At 49.4% G+C, this 22,357-nt stretch overlaps 1 protein-coding gene across 1 annotated transcript; it reads right to left on the reverse strand.

Annotated features, from left to right (window-relative positions):
• Positions 1–9,643, reverse strand: LOC119348742 (WRKY transcription factor 23-like). The gene is made up of 3 exons (XM_037616735.1): positions 9,291–9,643; positions 985–1,143; positions 1–337 (listed from the first exon to the last, which is right to left on the reverse strand). The coding sequence occupies exons 1-3, from the start codon at positions 9,641–9,643 to the stop codon at positions 1–3; spliced, it is 849 nt and encodes a 282-aa protein (XP_037472632.1).
• Positions 9,644–22,357: the final 12,714 nt, after the last annotated feature.

A 22,357-nucleotide genomic window follows, 5' to 3' on the forward strand; every position in this document is an offset into this window, starting at 1 on the left:
TTAACGATACCCTTGCTGGTAGCCCATCGTGGCATCCGGAAGAAGATCGGCATGGAACTGAATGCCGCCATACTCCGACACTCGGTGTGCCACCGACGAAGTGTAGACATCAGTACCGGTTGGAAAAAAGCCATGTTGGTGATGTTGGAGTGCGGCAAGCGAGTAGACAGTGTCGGCACTGGTGGCCATTAGCATCCGTGCGCCACGGTGGGCGGTGATGGGGCTTGGGTGGCCGTGGCGGCCCTCGTAGGTGGTGACGACCGTGGAAGGGTCCTGCTGCAACCGCTCCACTAGCTTCTTCACCCCACACTGCGCGGCCGTGCACCGATAGTAGCTCCTGCACACGTTTCAGAATCTCACTTCAATGCAATGTATTGGTAAATTGTTGTCGTAGCATGGCTGCCCTTACAGTGCATGCATGCACCGATGGGCGGCACTAGGGGTATTCTTAGGTATTCACATGAATACCAAAGATTTCTTATCCGTTGGCATGTTGTTGCTAGCTTGTTGTATATTTGCTGTCACATTGCTATTGCATTGCACAAATGAATACCAAGAAGGAAATTTCTGGCCCTGCCACTTGCACATAGACATATTTTGCTAGAATATGGCTGCCTTACCATAAGTACCTGCACACATACACATTCATTGCTATCTAAATACGCATATCGTGATGCCTAATCAAGATGATTACATGTGTTGTGTGTTGTAGAAACTTTAACTTCAAGTGAAAGATTGTGTAGTTCAAACTCAAAAAGATGATTATGGCGATCAAAAGTCGAAACGATTTTTTTATAGAAGGGATTTCTCCCCAATTTCATTAAGGAAAGCAAAGTAGGGGTCATATTACAGTCCTGCCATCCGACTTGAATAGTTGGGTAGCATCTCCAAACTGAAGTTGCAAGCTCACTACAGGAGCAAAAATAAAAAGTGGAAGGGCATATTTTTCTTTTCGATACACATACGCATGCAAGGAGGTAGTACCTTGGGAAGGAGCTGTTCTTGACGGCCTTCTGGCCATACTTGCGCCAGCGGTAGCCATCGTCGAGGTGGTCAACCTCGCTCTTGGTCGCAAATGCCACACGGGAGCCACGGGCCTTCTTCTCCCCCTTCCCCTTCTTCTCTTGCTCCTTCTTGGCGCTCCTGCATCAGTCAGTCAACGCAATGAGGATCATCATTAGTGATTCTTAGTTTTACGTGCATGATCTGAGAATTTCGCCACGGTAACCGACAGTACAATTTCTACATGCAAAGCGGAACTAAACAAGAAGTTGCCCGGAAAACTAGCTAGTTATGAGCCTGCATTGAGCGGCCGGTTCTTCTTTTCTTTCATTTGATTGGAAACAGGGGTGGAACCCCAGTTCCATTTCATGCAAACAACAACGTCTGTGAGTGAATTCCAGTTTTTACCCCCTATTTTGATATTTTCGACAATAATTACCCTCATTTAGCAAGATTTTATCTGCTTTACCCATTTACCGAAAGTGATTCCATAATTTACCCTGTTTAGAATTTTGTGTGCATTCTGACCGGCAAGTCCCAATTGACAGATCCAGCTAGCATGCTACATCGATGTTTTTTTCCTGACTATTTTCTTCCTGCTGAACTGGTCCTCACAACTTCTCCTGACTAGCCTAGTATGATATGATTGCATCAGAGCAGGTCGCTCGCATCCAACAAACAACTCACGAGTAGGACCACACCATGCTGGCCTCCAATATTTACGGCATGCATCGTTCGCGTTCCTTCCAATTGCATGCATGATCCTGCCCCAAACCACTGCCTCCTTTGTTAGGAGGGCGTAGGCCGACCTAGGCGAAGAACGACAGGCAAGAGGTGTCGCTGCTGGTGAACGTTGGAGTGGGCGGCTGCCGGTACGTCAATCTTCTCCCCTACATATCTGAATACCTAGGTAACAAATATGATCAGCGTGGCATGTTACCATTGAAAACTGTTACCGGTATAACCTGAAATCATCTATGTTTTTCTTCAAATACTATCACATACGACCTTAGTTTGCATGATTCTGTGGATCAGATTAAACTGGTGTAAATATACTACTTTACTAAATCTGATGCATCTACATATTTGAATACCGAGGTAGCAAATATGGTGACCAGTACAGAGTTAATACATGTAGAAGTGCCTGCCTTTATTGTTGTATTTGGTACAAAGCCCCTAACAGCCGGTCAAGGCACACACAAAATTTTAAATAGGGTAAAATGTGGTAAAACTTTTGCTAAATGGATAAAACGGGTGGAATATCGCTAAATAAGGTAATTAGTGTAAAAAATATCAAAATAGAGGGTAAAAGCTGGAATTCACTCACGTCTGTCTCTCGGTACAAAGCAACATAGCTAGGTCTAAAAGGCAACAGCGCAAAATCTTTTTTTGATAAAAGGCAGTTTTATCGACTCATAAAATAGCATCAAGATAGTACAAGCAATTTAAGATGAACTCAAGGGGTAGGGAAAACAAGAATTCATAAGATAGACATCTATCAGACACATGCCTCATCCAAGAATGACATGGATATGCAGTCTTGTTGCGTTTCGACCAGAGCCTGAACATCATTCTGTCGCCGGTTCTTCCGTTGCTACCCACGAAACTGATTGGATAACCTTTGTTTGTTTGAAATGGTAGGTAGGTAGGTGACAAGTTGACGGATGGCGAGCCCTAAATCCGGTATGGCACGTGCGGCAGTATCTTCGCGTTCAGACCGTCCGGCCGAGAAGATCAATGGAGGCCGAGAGTGATATGGCAAGAACACGTACCAGTGGATGGATCTACACTTCTTCCATCTGATCGACAAAGTCTATGTACGCATGTGTGATCGATCGATGGGCAAGAAATACAAGGGGATCAGCTGGGATTCAGTTAGCACACGGTTGTGTTGGAATTTTGCTAGTAGGCCTTTGGCCCAAAGCCCAACTAAAATTCTGAAATTCTCTTGGCCCATTCATGCACACATGTGAGTGGAGTGAGTGAGGCTAAAGTTTAGTCCCACCCCGGAAGGTGAGAGAGAGTTGCACCTCTTTATAAGGTGAGCTCTTCTACCACTTGTATTAGCATGAGAAGAGAAGACCTACAGGCGCGCTCCTCCTCCTCGCTCGCCTCGTCACGCCGCGCCGCGCCGTGGGTTGCGGGATTGAGCCGAGCCGAGGACAGAGCTATGCACGTTGTCTATATTTTTGCTGTATGGGAAAATTAATGAGTCATTAATTAATAATTAACGGACGCGTTAATTACTGAACCGTTTCCGATTCTTTTGGATCGTGACGACTCGGACGTGGGGTTTACTCCCACGACCTACCCGGCCCGCACCGCCGCCGCTTCGTATGGTTTCTCACCACCGTTCCAGATCATTGCGCCGCCAAGCAAGTCTTCTCCATCCCTCCTTCCGGCGTGCACCGCGAGAAGGGACAGCAGGCCTCCGGAACCCCGCCTCTTGTGATCCTGTACGGGAGAGGGGCGATCAGGTTTTTGGGGAGCGCACTCGCCCGACTGCTGGCAACGACGACTTCTTCCCCGACCTCGGCAACCTCGTCCTCGACGACATGGGCGACGACATCAACGCCGGTGGTGCTGCACCCGCTGCACCGTATGTGATTCTATCCTTCCTGTTCGGGATCGTGGTAGAATTCATGCTTCTAGTATGTGCCCTAGATGTGATATGTTCATCTGCTATGCTAGTTCGCATGATTAGTTTAATTTCTGCTGCTGTGGTCATGATTTATCTTCTGTTTATTTGGATTAAATCTCATAGTAATTTGCTCATATTTCCAACAATCCAAAAACCTGATTATAGGCAATTTACTCCGAGTGGTTTTGCTGGGCATCTGAAGCCGCCTGCCTTTAAGGGGGCGCAATATAAGAGGTGGCGCACGAGAGCAGTCTACTGGTTTCAGACCATAGGCTGTTATGATGTCATCAAGGGCAAGCCTGAGGGCGATCTTAATCCAGCACAGCTGGAAGCTTTTGATAAGATCGATACCCTCTTTAAAGGCGCTCTTTTGAGTGTTCTTGATGACTTCATTGTGGATTCGTATATGTCGTTTGACAACGGCAAGGACATGTGGGCTGCGCTCGAGGCCAAGTTTGGTGCCTCGGACACCGGCAGCGAGTTGTATGTCATGGAGCAATTCTATGACTACAAGATGACTGATGAGCGCCCTGTTGTACAGTAGGCTCATGAGATACAGTCGCTCGCAAAAGAACTTGAGTACTTTAAGTGTGTGTTGCCGGACAAATTTGTTGCGGAGGCATCATTGCCAAGCTTCCACCTTCGTGGAACAATTTTGCTACTTCCCTGAAACACAAGAAACAGGAGTTTTCCGTTGCGGATCTCATTGGTACTCTTGATGTTGAAGAGAAGGCGAGAGCAAAGGACACACGTGCTCGAGCTGCTGAGGAAGGTTCTAGTGCCCACATGGTACAGAAGAAGAACTCCCAGCCCAACAAGTTTAAAAACAATAAGAACAAAACTCAGGGCAAAGGCAAGTTTGATACAAAGAACTAGCCATCACATTCTACCAACTTCAAAAGAATTCTCATAAGAAGGGGAAGGGACTTTGCCATGTCTGCGGTGATCCTAATCACTGGGCTCCGAAGTGTCCTAACCGCTTTGAGGAGTGCGAACATGAGAAGAGCGGCAAGTCCGCTAATGTTGTCATCGGTGATGCTGATATGAAGGAATCAGGGTACGGTATTTTTTCTACCATCCTTTCAGTATTTCAATCCTCTGATTGGTTAATTGACACCGGTGCCAATGTACATGTTTGTGCTGACGCCTCCATGTTTTCTTCTTACCAGGCAACAGGGACTTCACCCGTGCTGATGGGGAACGGGTCACATGCCATCGTTCGAGGTGTTGGTACGGTCGATCTGAAGTTTACTTCGGGGAAGACTGTGCGTCTGAAGAACGTTCATCATGTGCCGTCCATCAATAAAAATCTCGTTAGCGGTTCCCGTTTATGTCGAGATGGTTTTAAGTTGGTTTTCGAATCCAATAAAGTTGTAATTTCTAAGTGTGAACAATTTGTTGGAAAAGGCTATGAGTGCGGAGGCTTGTTCCGCCTATCTTTGTCAAATATTTGCACTAAAGTTATTAATAATGTTTGCCACAATAATGAGTCTGATATTTGGCATTCACGACTCTGTCATATTAACTTTGGTTGCATGACGCGGTTAGCCAATATGAATTTAATTCTGAAAATCTCTACTGTCAAAGGCTCCAAGTGCCAAGTATGTGTGCAAGTTAAGCAACCTCGCAAGTCCCACAAGACTGCAGAGGCAAGAGACTTGGCGCCACTAGAGTTTATACATTCTGATCTTTGTGAGATGAATGGCGTGTTGACAAAAGGTGGAAAGAGATACTTCATGACGTTCATTGATGACTCCACTAGATATTGTTATGTGTATCTTCTGAAATCAAAAGATGAGGCTTTGACTTTCTTTAAAAACTATAAAGCTGAGGCGGAGAACCAACTTGATCGGAAAATTAAACGGCTTAGGTCCGATCGTGGTGGAGAGTATTTTTCCAATGAATTTGATCTGTTTTGTGCGGAACATGGTATAATCCATGAGAGGACGCCTCCCTACTCACCCCAGTCAAATGGGGTAGCCGAAAGAAAGAACCGAACTCTAACTGATATGGTTAACACCATGTTAAAGACTTCGGGTCTATCCAAGGAATGGTGGGGGGAGGCGCTAATGACTGCGTGTCATGTCCTAAACCGAGTTCCCACAAAGCATAAGACCATGACTCCATTTGAGGAATGGGAAAGGAAAATGTTGAAACTCTCTTATCTACGTACTTGGGGTTGTTTGCCGAAAGTCAATATACCAATTCCCAAGAAGCGCAAGCTTGGACCAAAAACCATGGATTGTGTTCTTCTGGGCTATGCTTTTCATAACGTCGGCTATAGATTTTTGATAATAAAATCTGAGGTATCCGACATGCATGTTGGTACGATTATGGAATCAAATGATGCAACTTTCTTTGAGGACATATTTCCTATGAAGGATATGTCGAGTTCATCAAATCAGGAGATAGCTACTCCATCTAGTGAGGAATTCACTGTAATTCCTGAACCCACCATTGCGATGGAACACGTTGAGAATCCTGTTGAGGGTAACAATGGAACTCCTGTGAGGAGTAAGAGACAGAGGACTGCAAAGTCTTTTGGTGATGATTTCATTGTGTACCTCGTGGATGACACACCCAGGACTATTTCAGAAGCCTATGCATCTCCTGATGCTGACTACTGGAAGGAAGCTGTACGTAGCGAGATGGATTCCATCTTAGCTAACGATACCTGGGAGATCACTGACCGTCCTTATGGGTGCAAACCTGTAGGATGTAAGTGGGTGTTCAAGAAGAAGCTTAGACCTGATGGTACGATTGAAAAGTACAAGGCACGGCTTGTGGCCAAGGGTTATACCCAGAAAGAAGGTGAAGACTTCTTTGATACTTACTCACCCGTGGCTAGACTGACCACAATTCGGGTGCTACTATCACTGGCTGCCTCACATGGTCTTCTCGTTCATCAAATGGACGTTAAGACGACTTTCCTCAATGGAGAGTTGAAGGAGGAAATTTACATGGATCAGCCAGATGGTTTTGTAGTACCTGGTCAGGAAGGAAAGACGTGCAAGTTATTAAAGTCTTTATATGGCCTTAAACAAGCTCCTAAGGAGTGGCATGAGAAGTTCGAAAGAACATTAACTGCTGTCGGCTTTGTAGTAAACGATGGTGACAAGTGCGTGTACTATCACTATGGTGGGGGCGAAGGAGTTATTCTTTGTCTGTATGTCGACGACATATTGATCTTTGGAACCAAACTTGATTTAATCAAGGAGGTTAAGGATTTCTTATCTCGCTGTTTTGAGATGAAGAATCTAGGAGTAGCTGATGTTATCTTAAACATCAAGCTGTTGAGAGATGAGAATGGTGGGATCACACTGCTTCAGTCTCATTATGTGGAAAAGGTCTTGAGTCGTTTTAGGTATAGCGACAGCACGCCTTCTCCAACTCCATATGATGCTAGTGTGTTGCTTCAAAAGAATCGACGGATTGCTAGAGATCAACTAAGGTATTCTCAGATTATTGGCTCGCTTATGTATTTGGCGAGTGCCACGAGGCCTGGCATCTCTTTTGCTGTGAGCAAGCTAAGTCGGTTTGTGTCAAAACCGGGAGATGATCATTGGCATGCGCTTGAGAGAGTTATGCGCTATTTGAAAGACACCGCGAGCTATGGGATTCACTACACCGGGTATCCAAGGGTACTGGAGGGTTATAGTGACTCAAACTAGATATCTGATGCTGATGAGATTAAGGCCACAAGTGGTTATGTTTTTACACTTGGTGGTGGCGCTGTTTCCTGGAAGTCTTGCAAGCAGACCATCTTAACGAGGTCAACTATAGAAGCAGAACTCACAGCATTAGACACTGCCACTATTGAAGCAGAGTGACTTCGTGAACTCTTGATGGACTTACCTATGGTTGAAAAACCAATACCCCCTATCCTGATGAACTGTGATAATCAAACTATGATCGTCAAGATAAACAGTTCTAAGGACAATATGAAGTTCTCAAGGCATGTGAAGAGGAGACTCAAATCTGTCAGAAAATTGAGAAACTCCGGAGTTATTACGTTGGATTATATCCAAACATCGAAAAACTTGGCAGATCCCTTCACAAAGGGTCTATCACGTAATGTGATAGATAATGCATCAATGGAGATGGGTTTGAGACCCACCGCATGAGTTGTCCATAGTGGTAATCCACTCTATGTGATCGGAGATCCCGTGAAGTAGAAGTGGGAGACAAGCTATTGGTCAGCTGGGAGGAGAGTATCCCTATATTAATTATCCCACTCCGTGAAGATGCAATACTCTCCTGATCTGCATGGCAGGTTGATACTTATCTTAATGTGTTCCAAGTGGCTTATTCGGGTAAGCAGAGATGTTGTCCTGCAGAACATCTTCTGAGGAACACACCTATATGAATTTGACTGTTAACATCGCAATCTGTGAGAATTGGGTGTTCTCTAATAAATTCATGAAAGGCCCTGGAGTATGACGTATACGCTCCACCCGCGGGGAAGCCTTGCGGTAGCCCAGTATCGGTCAAGAATTTGTGTGAAACTAGTTTCACAGAAAACTTGTAGTTCAAGGCATAGTCCACTATTCAAGTTGTGATCTAGTGTAGCATAAATTTCTAAGTGGAAGTTCAACTTCACAGTCTCCACTAAGCACCGATATATAAAACAATGTTTTGAAACTAAATGATGAGATGTGCCAATGAGACTTTGTGGGGTATTGTTGGAATTTTGCTAGTAGGCCTTTGGCCCAAAGCCCAACTAAAATTCTGAAATTCTCTTGGCCCATTCATGCACACATGTGAGTGGAGTGAGTGAGGCTAAAGTTTAGTCCCACCCCAGAAGTTGAGAGAGAGTTGCACCTCTTTATAAGGTGAGCTCTTCTACCACTTGTATGAGCATGAGAAGAGGAGACATACACGCGCGCTCCTCCTCCTCGCTCGCCTCGCCGAGCCGCGCCGCGGGTTGCGGGATTGAGCCGAGCCGAGGACAGAGCTATGCACGTTGTCTATATTTTTGTTGCATGGGAAAATTAATGAGTCATTAATTAATAACTAAAGGACGCGTTAATTACTGAACCGTTTTCGATTTTTTTGGATCGTGACGACTCGGAGTGGAGTTTACTCCCACGACCTACCCGGCCCGCAATATATTTTACCTTAGCCGCCGCCGCTTCGTATGATTTCTCACCACCGTTTCAGATCATTGCGCCGCCAAGCAAGTCTTCTCCATCCCTCCTTCCGACGTGCACCGCGAGAAGGGACAACAGGCCTCCGGAACCCCGCCTCTCGTGATCCTGTACGGGAGAGGGGCGATCAGGTTTTTGGGGAGCGCACTCGCGCGACTGCTGGCAGCGACGACTTCGCGAACGACGACTTCTTCCCCGACCTCGGCAACCTTGTCCTCGACGACATGGGCGACAACGTCAACGCCGGCGGTGCTGCACCCGCTGTACCGTATGTGATCCTATTCTTCCTGTTCGAGATCGTGGTAGAATTCATGCTTCTAGTATGTGCCCTAGATGTGATATGTTCATCTGCTATGCTAGTTCGCATAATTAGTTTAATCTCTGTTGCTGTGGTCATGATTTATCTTCTGTTTATTCGGATTAAATCTCGTAATAATTTGCTCATATTTCCAACAGGTTGCATCAAGATCGAATCCACCCTAATAAACTCGTTCACGTACCTGCAGCTGCCATGATCGGCCAAACCATCCTCGTCTCCCTCCTCCGGCGCCGGCATGCCTCTCTTGCACCCGCGGGGCCCGACCACCGCCTCGCTGGACGTCGACGAGTTGGCCGTGGACGGGGCCGCAGCGGCACAGATCACCTGGCCCGCAGCCGGGCAGCTTGGTGGCCTCGCGAGCTCCGCGGGGTTGAGGAGCCCCTGCAGGTAGTTGGTGATGGTGGAGTAGGCCGACGGGGTTACACCAACATCGTCCCCACCGCCGCACGCCGGACTCTGGAAGAAGACGCTGTCGTGCTCGCCATAGAGTTGGCCGCCGTCGTGATTTCCTTCTCCTGATGCGGATCCGGACATGGAGTAGCGCATGAGAGAGCGTGGGGTCGATTCTAGGTAGAGCGTTGAATGAATGGAGAGGAGGAGAAAGGCAGGCGTTGTAGTCTTTGGAGGTGCAAGCAAGATATGACTAAAAAAGATATGACTATGACCTTAACCTTTGGACCAAACTTGTGTGCCTGCGTGCGGTATTAAACAAGAGTACTACTACTTTGGTAGCTAGTAGCATGGGCTTGAATTAACCTATGCAGTGATGAAGATAGTGTATTGTACGGGATGGAGATGGAGGGAGGGATGGAGATGGATCCTCATCCTGGGTCGGGATCGACATATTTTAGGTGGACACGTACGTACTTTGGGCATACTAGGCGCGGAAAGTACTTCAATGTTCACATGTGTACACGCGTCTCCAGCTGCGCATTTTATTCATTTTCCATGTGAGATGTGAATTATTCTGGGCGGCACACAAACGTACACTTGCTTTGCTTACACGTGGATGGGGTTGGTACACGTTTTATTTTTCTCGAGTACTCCCGCCCTTTTTATTTATATAATTTGCATATTAGATTTGACTGAATTCAAACTTAGCAACGTTTGACTAAGTTTAGAGAAAATAATATAAATATTTACCATAACAAATCTATATGATATGAAAGTACATTCAGTAATGAATCTAATGGTAACAATTTGTTATTGTATATGTTAATATTTTTATCTCTAAACTTTGTCAAAGTTTACAAAGCTTAATTTTGACCAAAGCTAATAGGCGGGATAAATAAAAACAGAGGGAGTACCACCACCAAATTAACTCATATCCTCACCAATGCAAGGACACTTGGAGCAACTCCAATAGCATCTGTATCCTTAAAATAACTACCGTTTACGAAAAGTTGAGCTAAAAAAAGACCTCAAACAACTCTCATAAACCCATAATTTTTTCCAGGATCCATAAAAACATTCCTCCACCCTTCAACCTTCAAATTTATGGGATGATAACTAATTGCTGACAGAACCGGGAGAAAAAAAACGTTTTGGGGAGGAGCTCTGGCGACGCCCAGGGCGACTCGCTCGTGACGGGAATGGCGGCGGCGCCGGCCCTGGTGCTCGTCGGGTCAGGCCGCGAGGAGCGGCGGAGGGTGGATGGCCACATCGGCGACGAGTGGAGCATCTTTAGGAGGCGGGGAAGGGAGATCCTTCGGAGAGCGCGGGATCCAGAGGGTTGTCTACGGCGTCTGTTGGGGAACGTAGCAGAATTTTAAAATTTTCTACGCATCACCAAGATCAACCTATGGAGTCATCTAGCAACGAGGGAGAGAGGAGTGAATCTACATACCCTTGTAGATCACGAGCGGAAGCATTCAAGAGAACGGGGTTGATGGAGTCGTACTCGACGTGATCCAAATCACCGAAGATCCTAGCGCCGAACGGACGGCACCTCCGCGTTCAACACACGTACGGAGCGAGGACGTCTCCCGCACCTTGATCCAGCAAGGAGGAGGGAGAGGTTGAGGAAGAGGGCTCCAATAGCAGCACGACGGCGTGGTGGTGATGAAGCTGCAGTACTCCGGCAGGGCTTCGCCAAGCTCTTATGGAGGAGGAGAGGTGTTGGGGAGGGGAGGGGCTGCGCCTTGGATGTTCTCTGCAGCCCTCCCCTCACCCCTCTATTTATAGGGGAAGGGGGAAGGGGGTCGGCCCCCTCTAGATGGGATCTAGAGGGGGGGCGTCGGCCAAGGGGAGGGGGGCTTGCCCCCCAAGCAAGGGGGCGCCCCCCCCCCTTAGGGTTTCCCCCAACCCTAGGCGCATGGGCCCTAGGGGGGTGTGGCGCCCCAGCCCACTTGGGCTGGTTCCCTTCTCCATACAGCCCATAAGGCCCTCCGGAAGAGGTGGCCCCTCCCGGTGGACCCCCGGAACCCCTCCGGTGGCCCCGGTACAATACCGATATGCCCCCGAACCTTTCCGGCGACCGTATGACAACTTCCCATATATAAATCTTTACCTCCGGACCATTCCGGAACTCCTCGTGACGTCCGGGATCTCATCCGGGACTTCGAACAACATTCGGTAATCACATACAAGTCTTTCTAACAACCCTAGCGTCACCGACCCTTAAGTGTGTAGACCCTACGGGTTTGGGAGACATGCAGACATGACCGAGACGACTCTCTGGTCAATAACCAACAGCGGGATCTGGATACCTATGTTGGCTCCCACATGCTCCACGATGATCTCATCGGATGAACCACGATGTCGAGGATTCAATCAAACCATATACAATTTCCTTTGTCAATCGGTACGTTACTTGCCCAAGACTCGATCGTCGGTATCCCAATACCTTGTTCAATCTCGTTACCGGCAAGTCACTTTACTCGTACCGTAATGCATGATCCCGTGATCAACCACTTGATCACATTAAGCTCATTATGATGATGCATTACCGAGTGGGCCCAGAGATACCTCTCCGTCATACGGAGTGACAAATCCCAGTCTCGATTCGTGCCAACCCAACAGACACATTCGGAGATACCTGTAATGTACCTTTATAGTCACCCAGTTATGTTGTGACGTTTGGCACACCCAAGGCACTCCTACGGTATCCGGGAGTTGCACAATCTCATGGTCTAAGGAAATGATACTTGACATTCAGAAAAGCTACAGCAAACGAACTACACGATCTTTGAGCTAAGCTTAGGATTGCGTCTTGTCCATCACATCATTCTCCTAATGATGTGATCCCGTTATCAATGACATCCAATGTCCATAGTCAGGAAATCATGACTATCTTTTGATCAACGAGCTAGTCAACTAGAGGCTCACTAGGGACATGTTGTGGTCTATGTATTCACACATGTATTACGATTTCCGGATAACTCAATTATAGCATGAACAATAGACAATTATCATGAACAAAGAAATATAATAATAACCATTTTATTATTGCCTCTAGGGAATATTTCCAACATCGTCTTTGGCAGAGGATGCAAGGCTTCTTCAATCTAGATCGAGAGAATTCTCAATTGAAGGAAGTGAGAGCTACGGCGACGATTGAGGCGGTCGCACCGGATTTGTTGAAGCCGGATTCTCCGTCGAAGGCCGATCTGGTGAGTAATTGGGGAGAGAAAGGGGCAGTTTCCAGTGCGCTCAACAGCCTGGTGAATGGGGGATTTGGAAATAGCATCGTTTCTTGTGCGAAATTAAATTCAGGAGTTAATAGTTTTGATTTGGAGACGAAATTTGAGGAGGGTGAGGCTTATTTCACGGGAGCAGGGCACGATTTTGGGTCGCAATCTTCAGTTGTTGCTTCCAGTCGCTCTATTGTTCGTTCGTTTCAGGGAAACATGACAGGTAAGGGCTCCCCTTCGGCTATGGCTGGGAAGAACCAGGATGTTCAGGCTGCTGCGGCCGGGTCTTGCAGCGATCTGGACGGGCTGATGGAGGAGGCGCCAACCTCCCAGGTTGCGGTGAACAGCGAGCCGACGTCTACCATTGCCTCGCCTCCCCTGATGATTGGCAAGGCCGCTGTAGGGGGTCCGAGTGGCCTGGTTCTGGCTACGCCGAGGACCTCCATTGGTTTTGCTGCCACGACGATGACGCCCCCTACCCTCCGTAGGAACAGCAAGGCCAAGCTGATCAACGACAAGCCTATCATCATCGACAAGGAGGCGGCTTTGCGGGCGGTGGCGGACAAGCTGGTGGTGGGCCGGGTACTTTCGCCGTACCTGGCTGACCCCCAGGCCGTCGTCAACGAGCTGAAAGGGCCTTGGCAGCTATGCGGCGAGGCGGCGGCCCAGAGGGTCAAAAGCGAAGATAGGCGGTTCGTCATCACCTTCTTGTAGGAGGGAGACTGACGTCATGTTCTGCAAGCTGGACCTTGGCACTACAGAAATGATGCCGTCCTGCTCACGGCGTTTGATGGAAGCGGTGATCCCGTGGATGTTCCCCTGGATTCTTTCAGAATTTGGGTGCAAATTCATGGGTTGCCGGTTCCGATCAAGACCGTGGAAATGGGAAGGACTCTAGGCGACAAGCTCGGCACCGTCATTGTGGTGTTACACAAGAACAAGAAGATCGTCGACGAGTACATTCGCGTCCGCGTCGAGCATCAGGTGGATGAGCCAGTGAGGAAGTTCATCGACACAACCGACGCAGGGGGCACTAAAATGATTTACTTTCTAGTTAAATATGAAAAGCTGCCTAATTTCTGTTTGTGCTGCGGCATCATGGGGCACACTATGGCTAAACTCTATGGACTCCCTAGTGAGCTACGGAAGAAGAACTTCTCCATCGACCTCAAGGCTCCAGCACATCCGAGGGATTTGCACGCTTCGGGGGCTTCGACCGGGCCTCTCCTCGATTATGAAGGGCTGTCGGTGGCCCCTGGAGATGCAGAGGCGGCGGGCAGGTCCAAGCTCCTGGAGAAGATGATCAAGGCGGTGACCACAGGTGTCCAGAAGCTCTCGGTCGCCGTGGCGCCTTTGCTCCCCACTTCTGTTGGTGTGCAGAGTAGTGGGAAGGAGACGCTGGCGGCCGGGGGTCTCTTCCTCCATGATGCTGAGATGAACATCGCATCTGGCATGGAAGACGGGCCGGATCAGGCTGCTGTAGGGGCTAAGGGGGGCACTCCCTCCATCATCTTGAGTGCTCCTGAGCCCCCTGCTGCTGCTGAGTTGCGGCACATGGAAGATACTGACGGTGCTCCTATAGTCAACCATGGAGATCTGGTGGAGGTGCAGGGCACTAATGACGTGGGTGCTAGCTCCATCAACATGAGCACCCATGCTAAAGGGGAGGCTGCTGAATCTATTCGGGGCCGATGGAAAAGGTTGTACAGAGATGAGCAACTGGAGCGCGCTGCCGTTCAAGGCGTCTGTGCCAAGCATGTGAAGTTTGGGGTCCCTTCGCCCCCAAACAGTGGCAGCGAAATGTCCAGTTGCAAGGGCGCCTTTGTAGCCATCCTCGAGAGCACGGCTGGTAGCAAAAGGAGTCTGCTTGATGATCAAAATTTAGTGTTTAGTATGGATAGCACTAGTTCCGAGAGCTTAGAGTATAAGAGTGCAAGTGATAGAACTGTTTCTTGTAAAAGAGTCTGTACTGAGAGGGTTGAGGCTGTAGTTGGTGTAGATGGGTCTATTGTTCATGTTACTGAGGAAAAGGAGGGAAGAGAGGAGGAGGCTTGGGATAGGAGGAGGGAATCAGTGGGTGAGGAAAAAGAGGATGGGGATGCAACAAAGGAAGCTACCGGCCTTGGGGCTGCCGGTGACCTGGTGGGCGCAGATGATGCCCGTCGGGAGCCATGAAAATGTTGAATTGGAACTGTCAAGGCTTGGGTCAGCCTCGTACAGTTCAAGAGTTGGTGTGCCTCTCTAAAACGCACAGACCCAGTGTTATCTTTTTATCTGAAACAAGGAAAAATAAAGAGTATGTTGAGAGTTTGCGCTACAGGTTGGGTATGAATAATGTGTTTACTATTTCTGGCCATGGTAAAGGTGGAGGACTAGCTGTCTTTCGGGATGAGGCCTACTCGTGTGAGCTGAACAAATATGGGGATCATTTTATTGATATGTATGTCGGCAAGGGAGATGGAACAAAGTGGAGGTGCACTTTCATTTACGGTGAGCCTAAGGCGAGCCAAAGGTACGTTATGTGGGATCTCTTGAGACGGTTAAAACCTCTTGCTGTAGGAGCTTGGTTTATGGTGGGAGATTTTAACGAAGCTATGTGGCAAAATGAGCATTTCTCTCGCCACAAGAGGTCTACTAGGCTTATGGCTAATTTTAGGGAAGCCCTGTCTGATGGGGTTGTGTACCTAGGGTAGGATCATGGACCTGATCTAAGTAACTTACCCTAGGACATCCTTAGAAGAGGTCGCCTTCCAGTCGACCAACGAGGATTCACTCGACTGGCCTGAAGGACTCGACCACGAAGACTCACTCGACCACCAGGAGGTCAAGAGGCACTCTGCACTGCAACGGCCTGTAATCAAGTAGACTTTATGATAGTAAAGGCACTTTATGTGGGGCGTTACCAGTAACGCCCCAGACTTAACTCACCTTAAACCCTCTCCTGCGTGGGCTGGCTAGGGTCCTGGCGCACTCTATATAAGCCACCCTCCTCCACAGGCAAAGGGGTTCGGCACCTTGTAATTCATACTCACATAATCCACTCGACCGCCTCCGGGCTCCGAGACGTAGGGCTGTTACTTCTTCCGAGAAGGGCCTGAACTCGTACATCCTTTGTGCTTACAACCTCTCCATAGCTAGGACCTTGCCTCTCCATACCTACCCCCCACTCTACTGTCAGGCTTAGAACCACGACAGTTGGCGCCCACCGTGGGGCCGGTGTTTTAGCGATTTTGTGGAGAAGTTGCGATTCTTCCGAGTACTCTCATCATGGTGTCTGCTGGAGTTTTGGTCAAGGGTCAAGAGATCCGTCTCGGCACTCTCACCTTCATCGCCGACGACTCCGCATGGCTCCAGGAGGCTCCACTCGACGTAGACGCGCTCCCCGTCCGCGGTGCGACGCATTTTCGCGCATGTGTCCGCGGCGTTCTGCTGCGGCAACCGTCGACCCAGTATCGGTCGGCTCCTCCATCGTCCACCCTCCCAGTCTCCCGCCAGCGCAAGCGCTCAGGCCGGTCGAGGCTTCAGCGATGGATGAGTCACGCGGTGGCTCGCCAATCGGCCACTACACAAGTTGCGGCAATCGAGCCCAACGAATCTCTCTACGGCTTGTTCGATCAGTCGACTGGCTCCGGAGAGACTGCATCCGAGTGCGGAAGCAGTGATCCAGCGGCGGAAATCTTGATGGTCGACGGGCCCCACAGCCCTCCTGGCTTCGCCCGTGGTGGTGGAGCAGGTGACGGCGGCGACCCTGCACGAGACTACGAAGAGTACCAGCCCGAGCCACTCGACTCTCTGCAAAGAGAAGAGCTTCGCCGCAGGAACGAGGATCCCCTGCGTATTCCCATCGCAGGAGAAACCCCCGAGGCTCGTGCCTTGGAGGAGGCGCGTCTGGCCAATTTGGCCGAGCGCACTCGACTGGAGAACCTTCAGCGAGCACTCGACGAGCGCGCGCGGCAACGAGTTCCCGACACCAGTCGACGTCAACTCTTCCCGCCGACTCAGGTATATCGAACCCCAATTCAGAATTTAGCGGCTGCGACCCGTATAGCAGAGTCCATTCAGCCTTCGCAGTCGGAAGCTGGCAGAGGTTTGCTGCAGATCAGGGATCTGCTCCGGGCAGCAGGAGATCAGAATTCAGCCGTGTCTCAGTCGCGCAACAGAATTCACAGTCGATCTGTCACTGTGAATACGGTTCAGTCGGCTCACAGCCCCAGATCGCCTCCGCGGCGCGAAGGGCGTGAGAATCGGCGAGATCAATATGGCGACAGACTCGACCGAGATAATAGGCGTCGAGTGCCCTATTCCCCTCCGAGGGGTGGGTCTTACGCTCCTCGGCAGCCAGATGATAGGCGTCAGTACAGTACAGGGCGTAGGGTTCCAGTTGACCCCAGAGAGCCAGGCTTCGACGCGCGATCCATTATCGTGCAAGGGTTGGTCGACCGGAACAGAGCCCATCGAGGCGCACTCGACAGAGATGTACCCACGAGCAGTCGAGTACATGTTTCTGGTCCTGAATGTTTCAGCAGAGCTATCAGAGCCGCAGTTATCCCCCCCAATTTCAGGTTGGCAACAGGAGTCAGCAAGTTCACTGGTGAGTCTAAGCCTGAAACTTGGCTTGAAGACTACCGAGTGGCAGTTCAGATCGGTGGTGGGAACGACGAGGTGGCCATGAAGCATTTGCCCCTCATGTTGGAAGGTTCTGCCAGGGCATGGTTGACTCAATTACCTTCTAGCAGCATTTACACTTGGGAAGATCTGTCCCGAGTGTTCGTCGGAACGTTTGAAGGGACTTGCAAGCGACCAGTGGGATTGACAGAGTTGCAAGTCTGCATACAGAAAACTAATGAGACTCTCAGAGAGTATATTCAGAGGTGGATCACTTTGCACCACACTGTGGAAAATGTCTCTGATCATCAGGCAGTATGCGCCTTCAAAGACGGCGTCAAGAACAGAGAACTGAGTTTGAAATTTGGTCGAACCGGTGACATGACCTTGAGTCGGATGATGGAGATTGCTACCAAGTACGCCAACGGCGAAGAAGAAGACCGACTCCGAAGCGGCAAGCACAAGCCGAGTCAGTCGGAAAAAGGAAACACCAGTCGGAAACAGAAGCGGAAGGCTGAACCGGCAGCTCCTGGAGAGGCTCTGGCCGTGACTCAAGGAAAGTTTAAGGGGAAACCAAAAGGATCCTGGAACCCCAAGAAGGTAAAGGATAAAGAAGGGAACGACGTGATGGATATGCCGTGTCACATTCACACAAAGAAAGATGAAGAGGGGAATATCATTTACCCAAAGCACACCACTCGCCAATGTCGACTCCTGATCCAGCAGTTTCAGGGGAAACAGTCTAAGGACAAGGAGAAGGAGTCGGACAAGGCCGAAGACAAAGAGGACAGTGAGGGAGGATATCCGCATATCAACTCCACTCTGATGATCTTTGCAGATGTGGAAAGCAGAAGTCGACTCAAAGTGATTAACCGAGAGGTGAACATGGTTGCCCCAGCAAAGGCAAATTATCTGAAGTGGTCTCAAACACCCATCACATTCGACCAATCTGATCACCCGACTCATATTGCCACCCCCGGGAGGCAAGCTTTAGTGGTCGATCCAGTTGTCGAAGGCACTCGACTGACAAAGGTGCTGATGGATGGTGGAAGTGGGCTGAACTTATTGTATGCAGACACATTGAAAGGTATGGGCATTCCGATGTCCCGACTGAGCACTAGTAACATGAGCTTCCATGGAGTTATACCAGGGAAGAAGGCCGAGTCGCTCGGCCAGATAGCTTTGGACGTAGTGTTTGGTGATTCGAAGCATTTTCGCAAAGAAAAGTTGACGTTTGAGGTCGTGGATTTTCAAAGTGCATATCATGCCATTTTGGGGAGACCAGCCTATGCACGGTTCATGGCTCGACCATGTTACGTGTACCTCAAATTGAAGATGCCCGGTCCCAAAGGTGTGATCACTGTCACCGGTGATAGGAAAAAGGCAGAGGAGTGCTTTCAGAAGGGCTCCAAGATTGCCGATTCCCAAGTGACAGCGGTCGAGTTCGAAGAATACAAGCAAAACGCAGATCCGAGTGACTTGCTGCGATCCAAGAAGCCCGCCACAGAGTCTGCATTCCAGTCGTCCGGTGAGACGAAGCCTGTTCACATTCACCCGACCGACCCCGAAGCAGCTCCGACCCGCATCTCCACAACACTCGACCCAAAATAGGAAGAAGCGCTCATCCAGTTCCTCCGTGAGAACTGGGACATTTTTGCATGGAAGCCCGCTGACATGCCAGGTGTTCCCAGGGGACTAGCTGAGCATCGCCTAATAGTCGACTCGTCTGCAAAACCAGTCAAAGAGCATCTTCGGCGGTCCGCCGTCCAGAAGAGAAAGGCCATCGGTGAAGAAGTGGCTCGACTGTTGGCGGCAGGATTTATCCGAGAGATATACCACTCCGAGTGGCTCGCTAATGTCGTCATGGTTCCTAAGAAGGACAAGTCGCTCCGAATGTGCATTGATTTCAAGCACATCAACCGGGCCTGCCCGAAAGATCACTTTCCTCTCCCTCGCATAGATCAAATTGTTGACTCGACCGCGGGATGCGAGAGGTTGTCTTTTTTAGATGCTTACTCCGGGTACCACCAGATCCGTCTGTACGGGCCCGATGAGGTAAAAACAGCTTTCATCACTCCATTCGGGTGCTTCTGCTATATCACCATGCCATTCGGCCTCAAGAATGCCGGAGCCACATTTATGCGAATGATTCAGAAGTGTCTACTCACCCAAATCAGTCGGAATGTGGAAGCTTATATGGATGATATTGTTGTCAAGTCACGAAAAGGTTCCGACCTGCTCGCTGACCTCGCCGAAACATTTGCCAACCTCAGAAGGTATGATATCAAGCTCAATCCATCAAAGTGCATATTTGGAGTTCCTGGTGGCAAGTTACTCGGTTTTCTCGTTTCCGAACGGGGAATCGACGCTAACCCAGAGAAGATTGGCACTATTCTCCGAATGAAACGCCCTGTGCGAGTGCACGATGTCCAGAAGCTTACTGGATGCTTGGCCGCATTAAGTCGATTCATCTCACGACTCGGTGAAAAGGCACTGCCTCTTTACCGACTGATGAAGAAGGCTGACAAGTTCGAGTGGACTCCAGAAGCTGATGCAGCGTTTGCCGAGCTAAAAGCTCTGCTCTCCACCCAGCCGGTGCTTGCTGCTCCAATCAGCAAAGAGCCTCTGTTGCTCTACATCGCAGCCACAGGACAAGTTGTCAGTACTGTGCTAACGGTCGAGCGGGAAGAAGAAGGAAAAGCTCTTAAAGTTCAGCGCCCAGTGTATTATTTGTCTGAAGTCTTGACTCCATCCAAGCAGAGATATCCTCATTATCAGAAGCTTGTGTATGGAATATACATGACCACAAAGAAGGTTGCTCATTATTTCTCTGACCATTCCATCACAGTCGTCAGCGACGCTCCACTATCAGAGATTTTGCACAACAGAGACGCAACTGGTCGAGTGGCCAAATGGGCGATTGAACTTCTTCCCCTTGATATCAAGTTTGAGGCAAAGAAAGCCATTAAGTCCCAGGCGATAGCAGATTTCCTCGCCGAGTGGATTGAACAACAGCAGCCGACTGAAGTTCACTCGGAGCATTGGACCATGTTTTTCGATGGCTCTAAGATGTTGAATGGTTCCGGTGCTGGGGTTGTCCTGGTTTCCCCCAGAGGAGATAAGCTCAGATATGTGCTCCAGATTCACTTTGATTCCTCCAACAATGAGGCAGAATATGAGGCCCTCCTATATGGGTTGCGCATGGCCATTTCACTCGGCGTCCGTCGCCTAATGGTTTATGGCGACTCGGATTTAGTGGTCAATCAGGTGATGAAAGAGTGGGACGTGAGAAGCCCAGCCATGACTGGATACTGCAGTGCAGTGAGGAAGCTGGAGAAGAAGTTCGAGGGGTTGGAGCTCCATCATATACCCCGACTGGGGTCAAAGAAGATCCTTTCACTGAAGTCCCAGCGGTGGTCGACTTGATCATGGAGGTTTTGGTGGTCATTCCCGACTGGACGATTCCGTATGTCGCATATATCTTGAGGAAAGAGCTTCCGGAGGATGAGGAAGAGGCTCGACAGATCGTCCGTCGATCTAAGGCCTTTACCGTAATCAAAGGACAATTATACAGAGAAAGCGCGACTGGAGTCGGTCAGAAGTGCATAACACCAGAAGAAGGTCGACTCATCCTCAATGATATTCACTCGGGGACCTGTGGTCATCATGCGTCCTCTCGGACCATCGTGGCCAAAGCATACCGAGCCGGATTTTACTGGCCCAAGGCGAATGAGATGGCAAAAGAGATAGTAGATAAGTGCGAGGGATGTCAGTTCTACTCGAATATGTCGCACAAGCCTGCGTCAGCTTTGAAGACCATCCCACTCGTCTGGCCTTTTGCAGTTTGGGGGCTGGACATGATCGGTCCTTTGAGAACAGGACGAAGTGGCTTCACGCATGTACTGGTGGCAGTCGACAAGTTCACCAAGTGGATCGAGGCTAAACCAATCAAGAGCCTTGACACCGGTACTGCTGTTAGCTTCATCAGGGAACTAATATTCAGATATGGAGTTCCGCACAGCATCATTACGGATAATGGGTCGAACTTTGACTCAGAGGAATTCAGAGCTTTCTGCGACTCCCAGGGCACACAGGTCGACTACGCATCAGTCGCCCATCCGCAGTCGAATGGACAAGCAGAGCGAGCTAATGGACTGATTCTCAAGGGACTGAAGCCTCGACTGATGCGTGATCTCAAACACGCGGCTGGAGCTTGGGTCGACGAACTTCCATCTGTACTCTGGGGACTGCGGACCACGCCTAATCGGTCGACCGGAAGAACTCCATTCTTCTTGGTCTATGGAGCTGAAGCAGTCTTGCCGAGTGATCTTCTCCACAATGCTCCTCGAGTTGAAATCTACAACGAAGCAGAAGCTGAACAAGCGCGGCAGGACGCAGTCGACCTTTTAGAGGAAGAAAGGGAGATGGCTCTGATCCGGTCGACCATCTACCAACAAGATCTGCGGCGTTTCCACGCCCGAAATGTGAGAGGTCGAGCCTTCCAGGAAGGAGATTTGGTTCTCCGAGTGGATCAGCACAAACCACACAAGCTTGCTCCTTCTTGGGAAGGCCCCTTCATCGTCACCAAGGTTCTCCACAACGGGGCGTACCGTCTTTACAACGTCGAGCATAATATCGACGAACCCCGAGCTTGGAACGCGGAGCTACTCCGCCCGTTTTACACTTAAGCTTTATCACTCGGATGAGTTGCAATAAAGTACTTCTGTAGTTCATGGACCTCAAAATAATAAGTGTCATAGTTCCTCCATAATATCTGTCACTTTTTATTTTTTGTCCAATGAAATTCCCCTCAGTGGGTGACTTAGCTGCGAATCCGTTTCGCCTAAGTTTGTAAAAATCCTACCGAGTGGTGAGCCAGACTCCCACTCGGAGGCTTAGCCGCGAATCCGTTTCGCCTAAGTTATCAAAATCCTACCGAGTGGTAAGCCAGCCTTCCACTCGGAGGCTTAGCTGCAGCCTCGTGCTCGCCTAAGTTATAAAAATCCTACCG

Source organism: Triticum dicoccoides, chromosome 1A, assembly GCF_002162155.2.
Source record: "Triticum dicoccoides isolate Atlit2015 ecotype Zavitan chromosome 1A, WEW_v2.0, whole genome shotgun sequence".
NCBI classification, from domain to species: Eukaryota; Viridiplantae; Streptophyta; class Magnoliopsida; order Poales; family Poaceae; genus Triticum; species Triticum dicoccoides.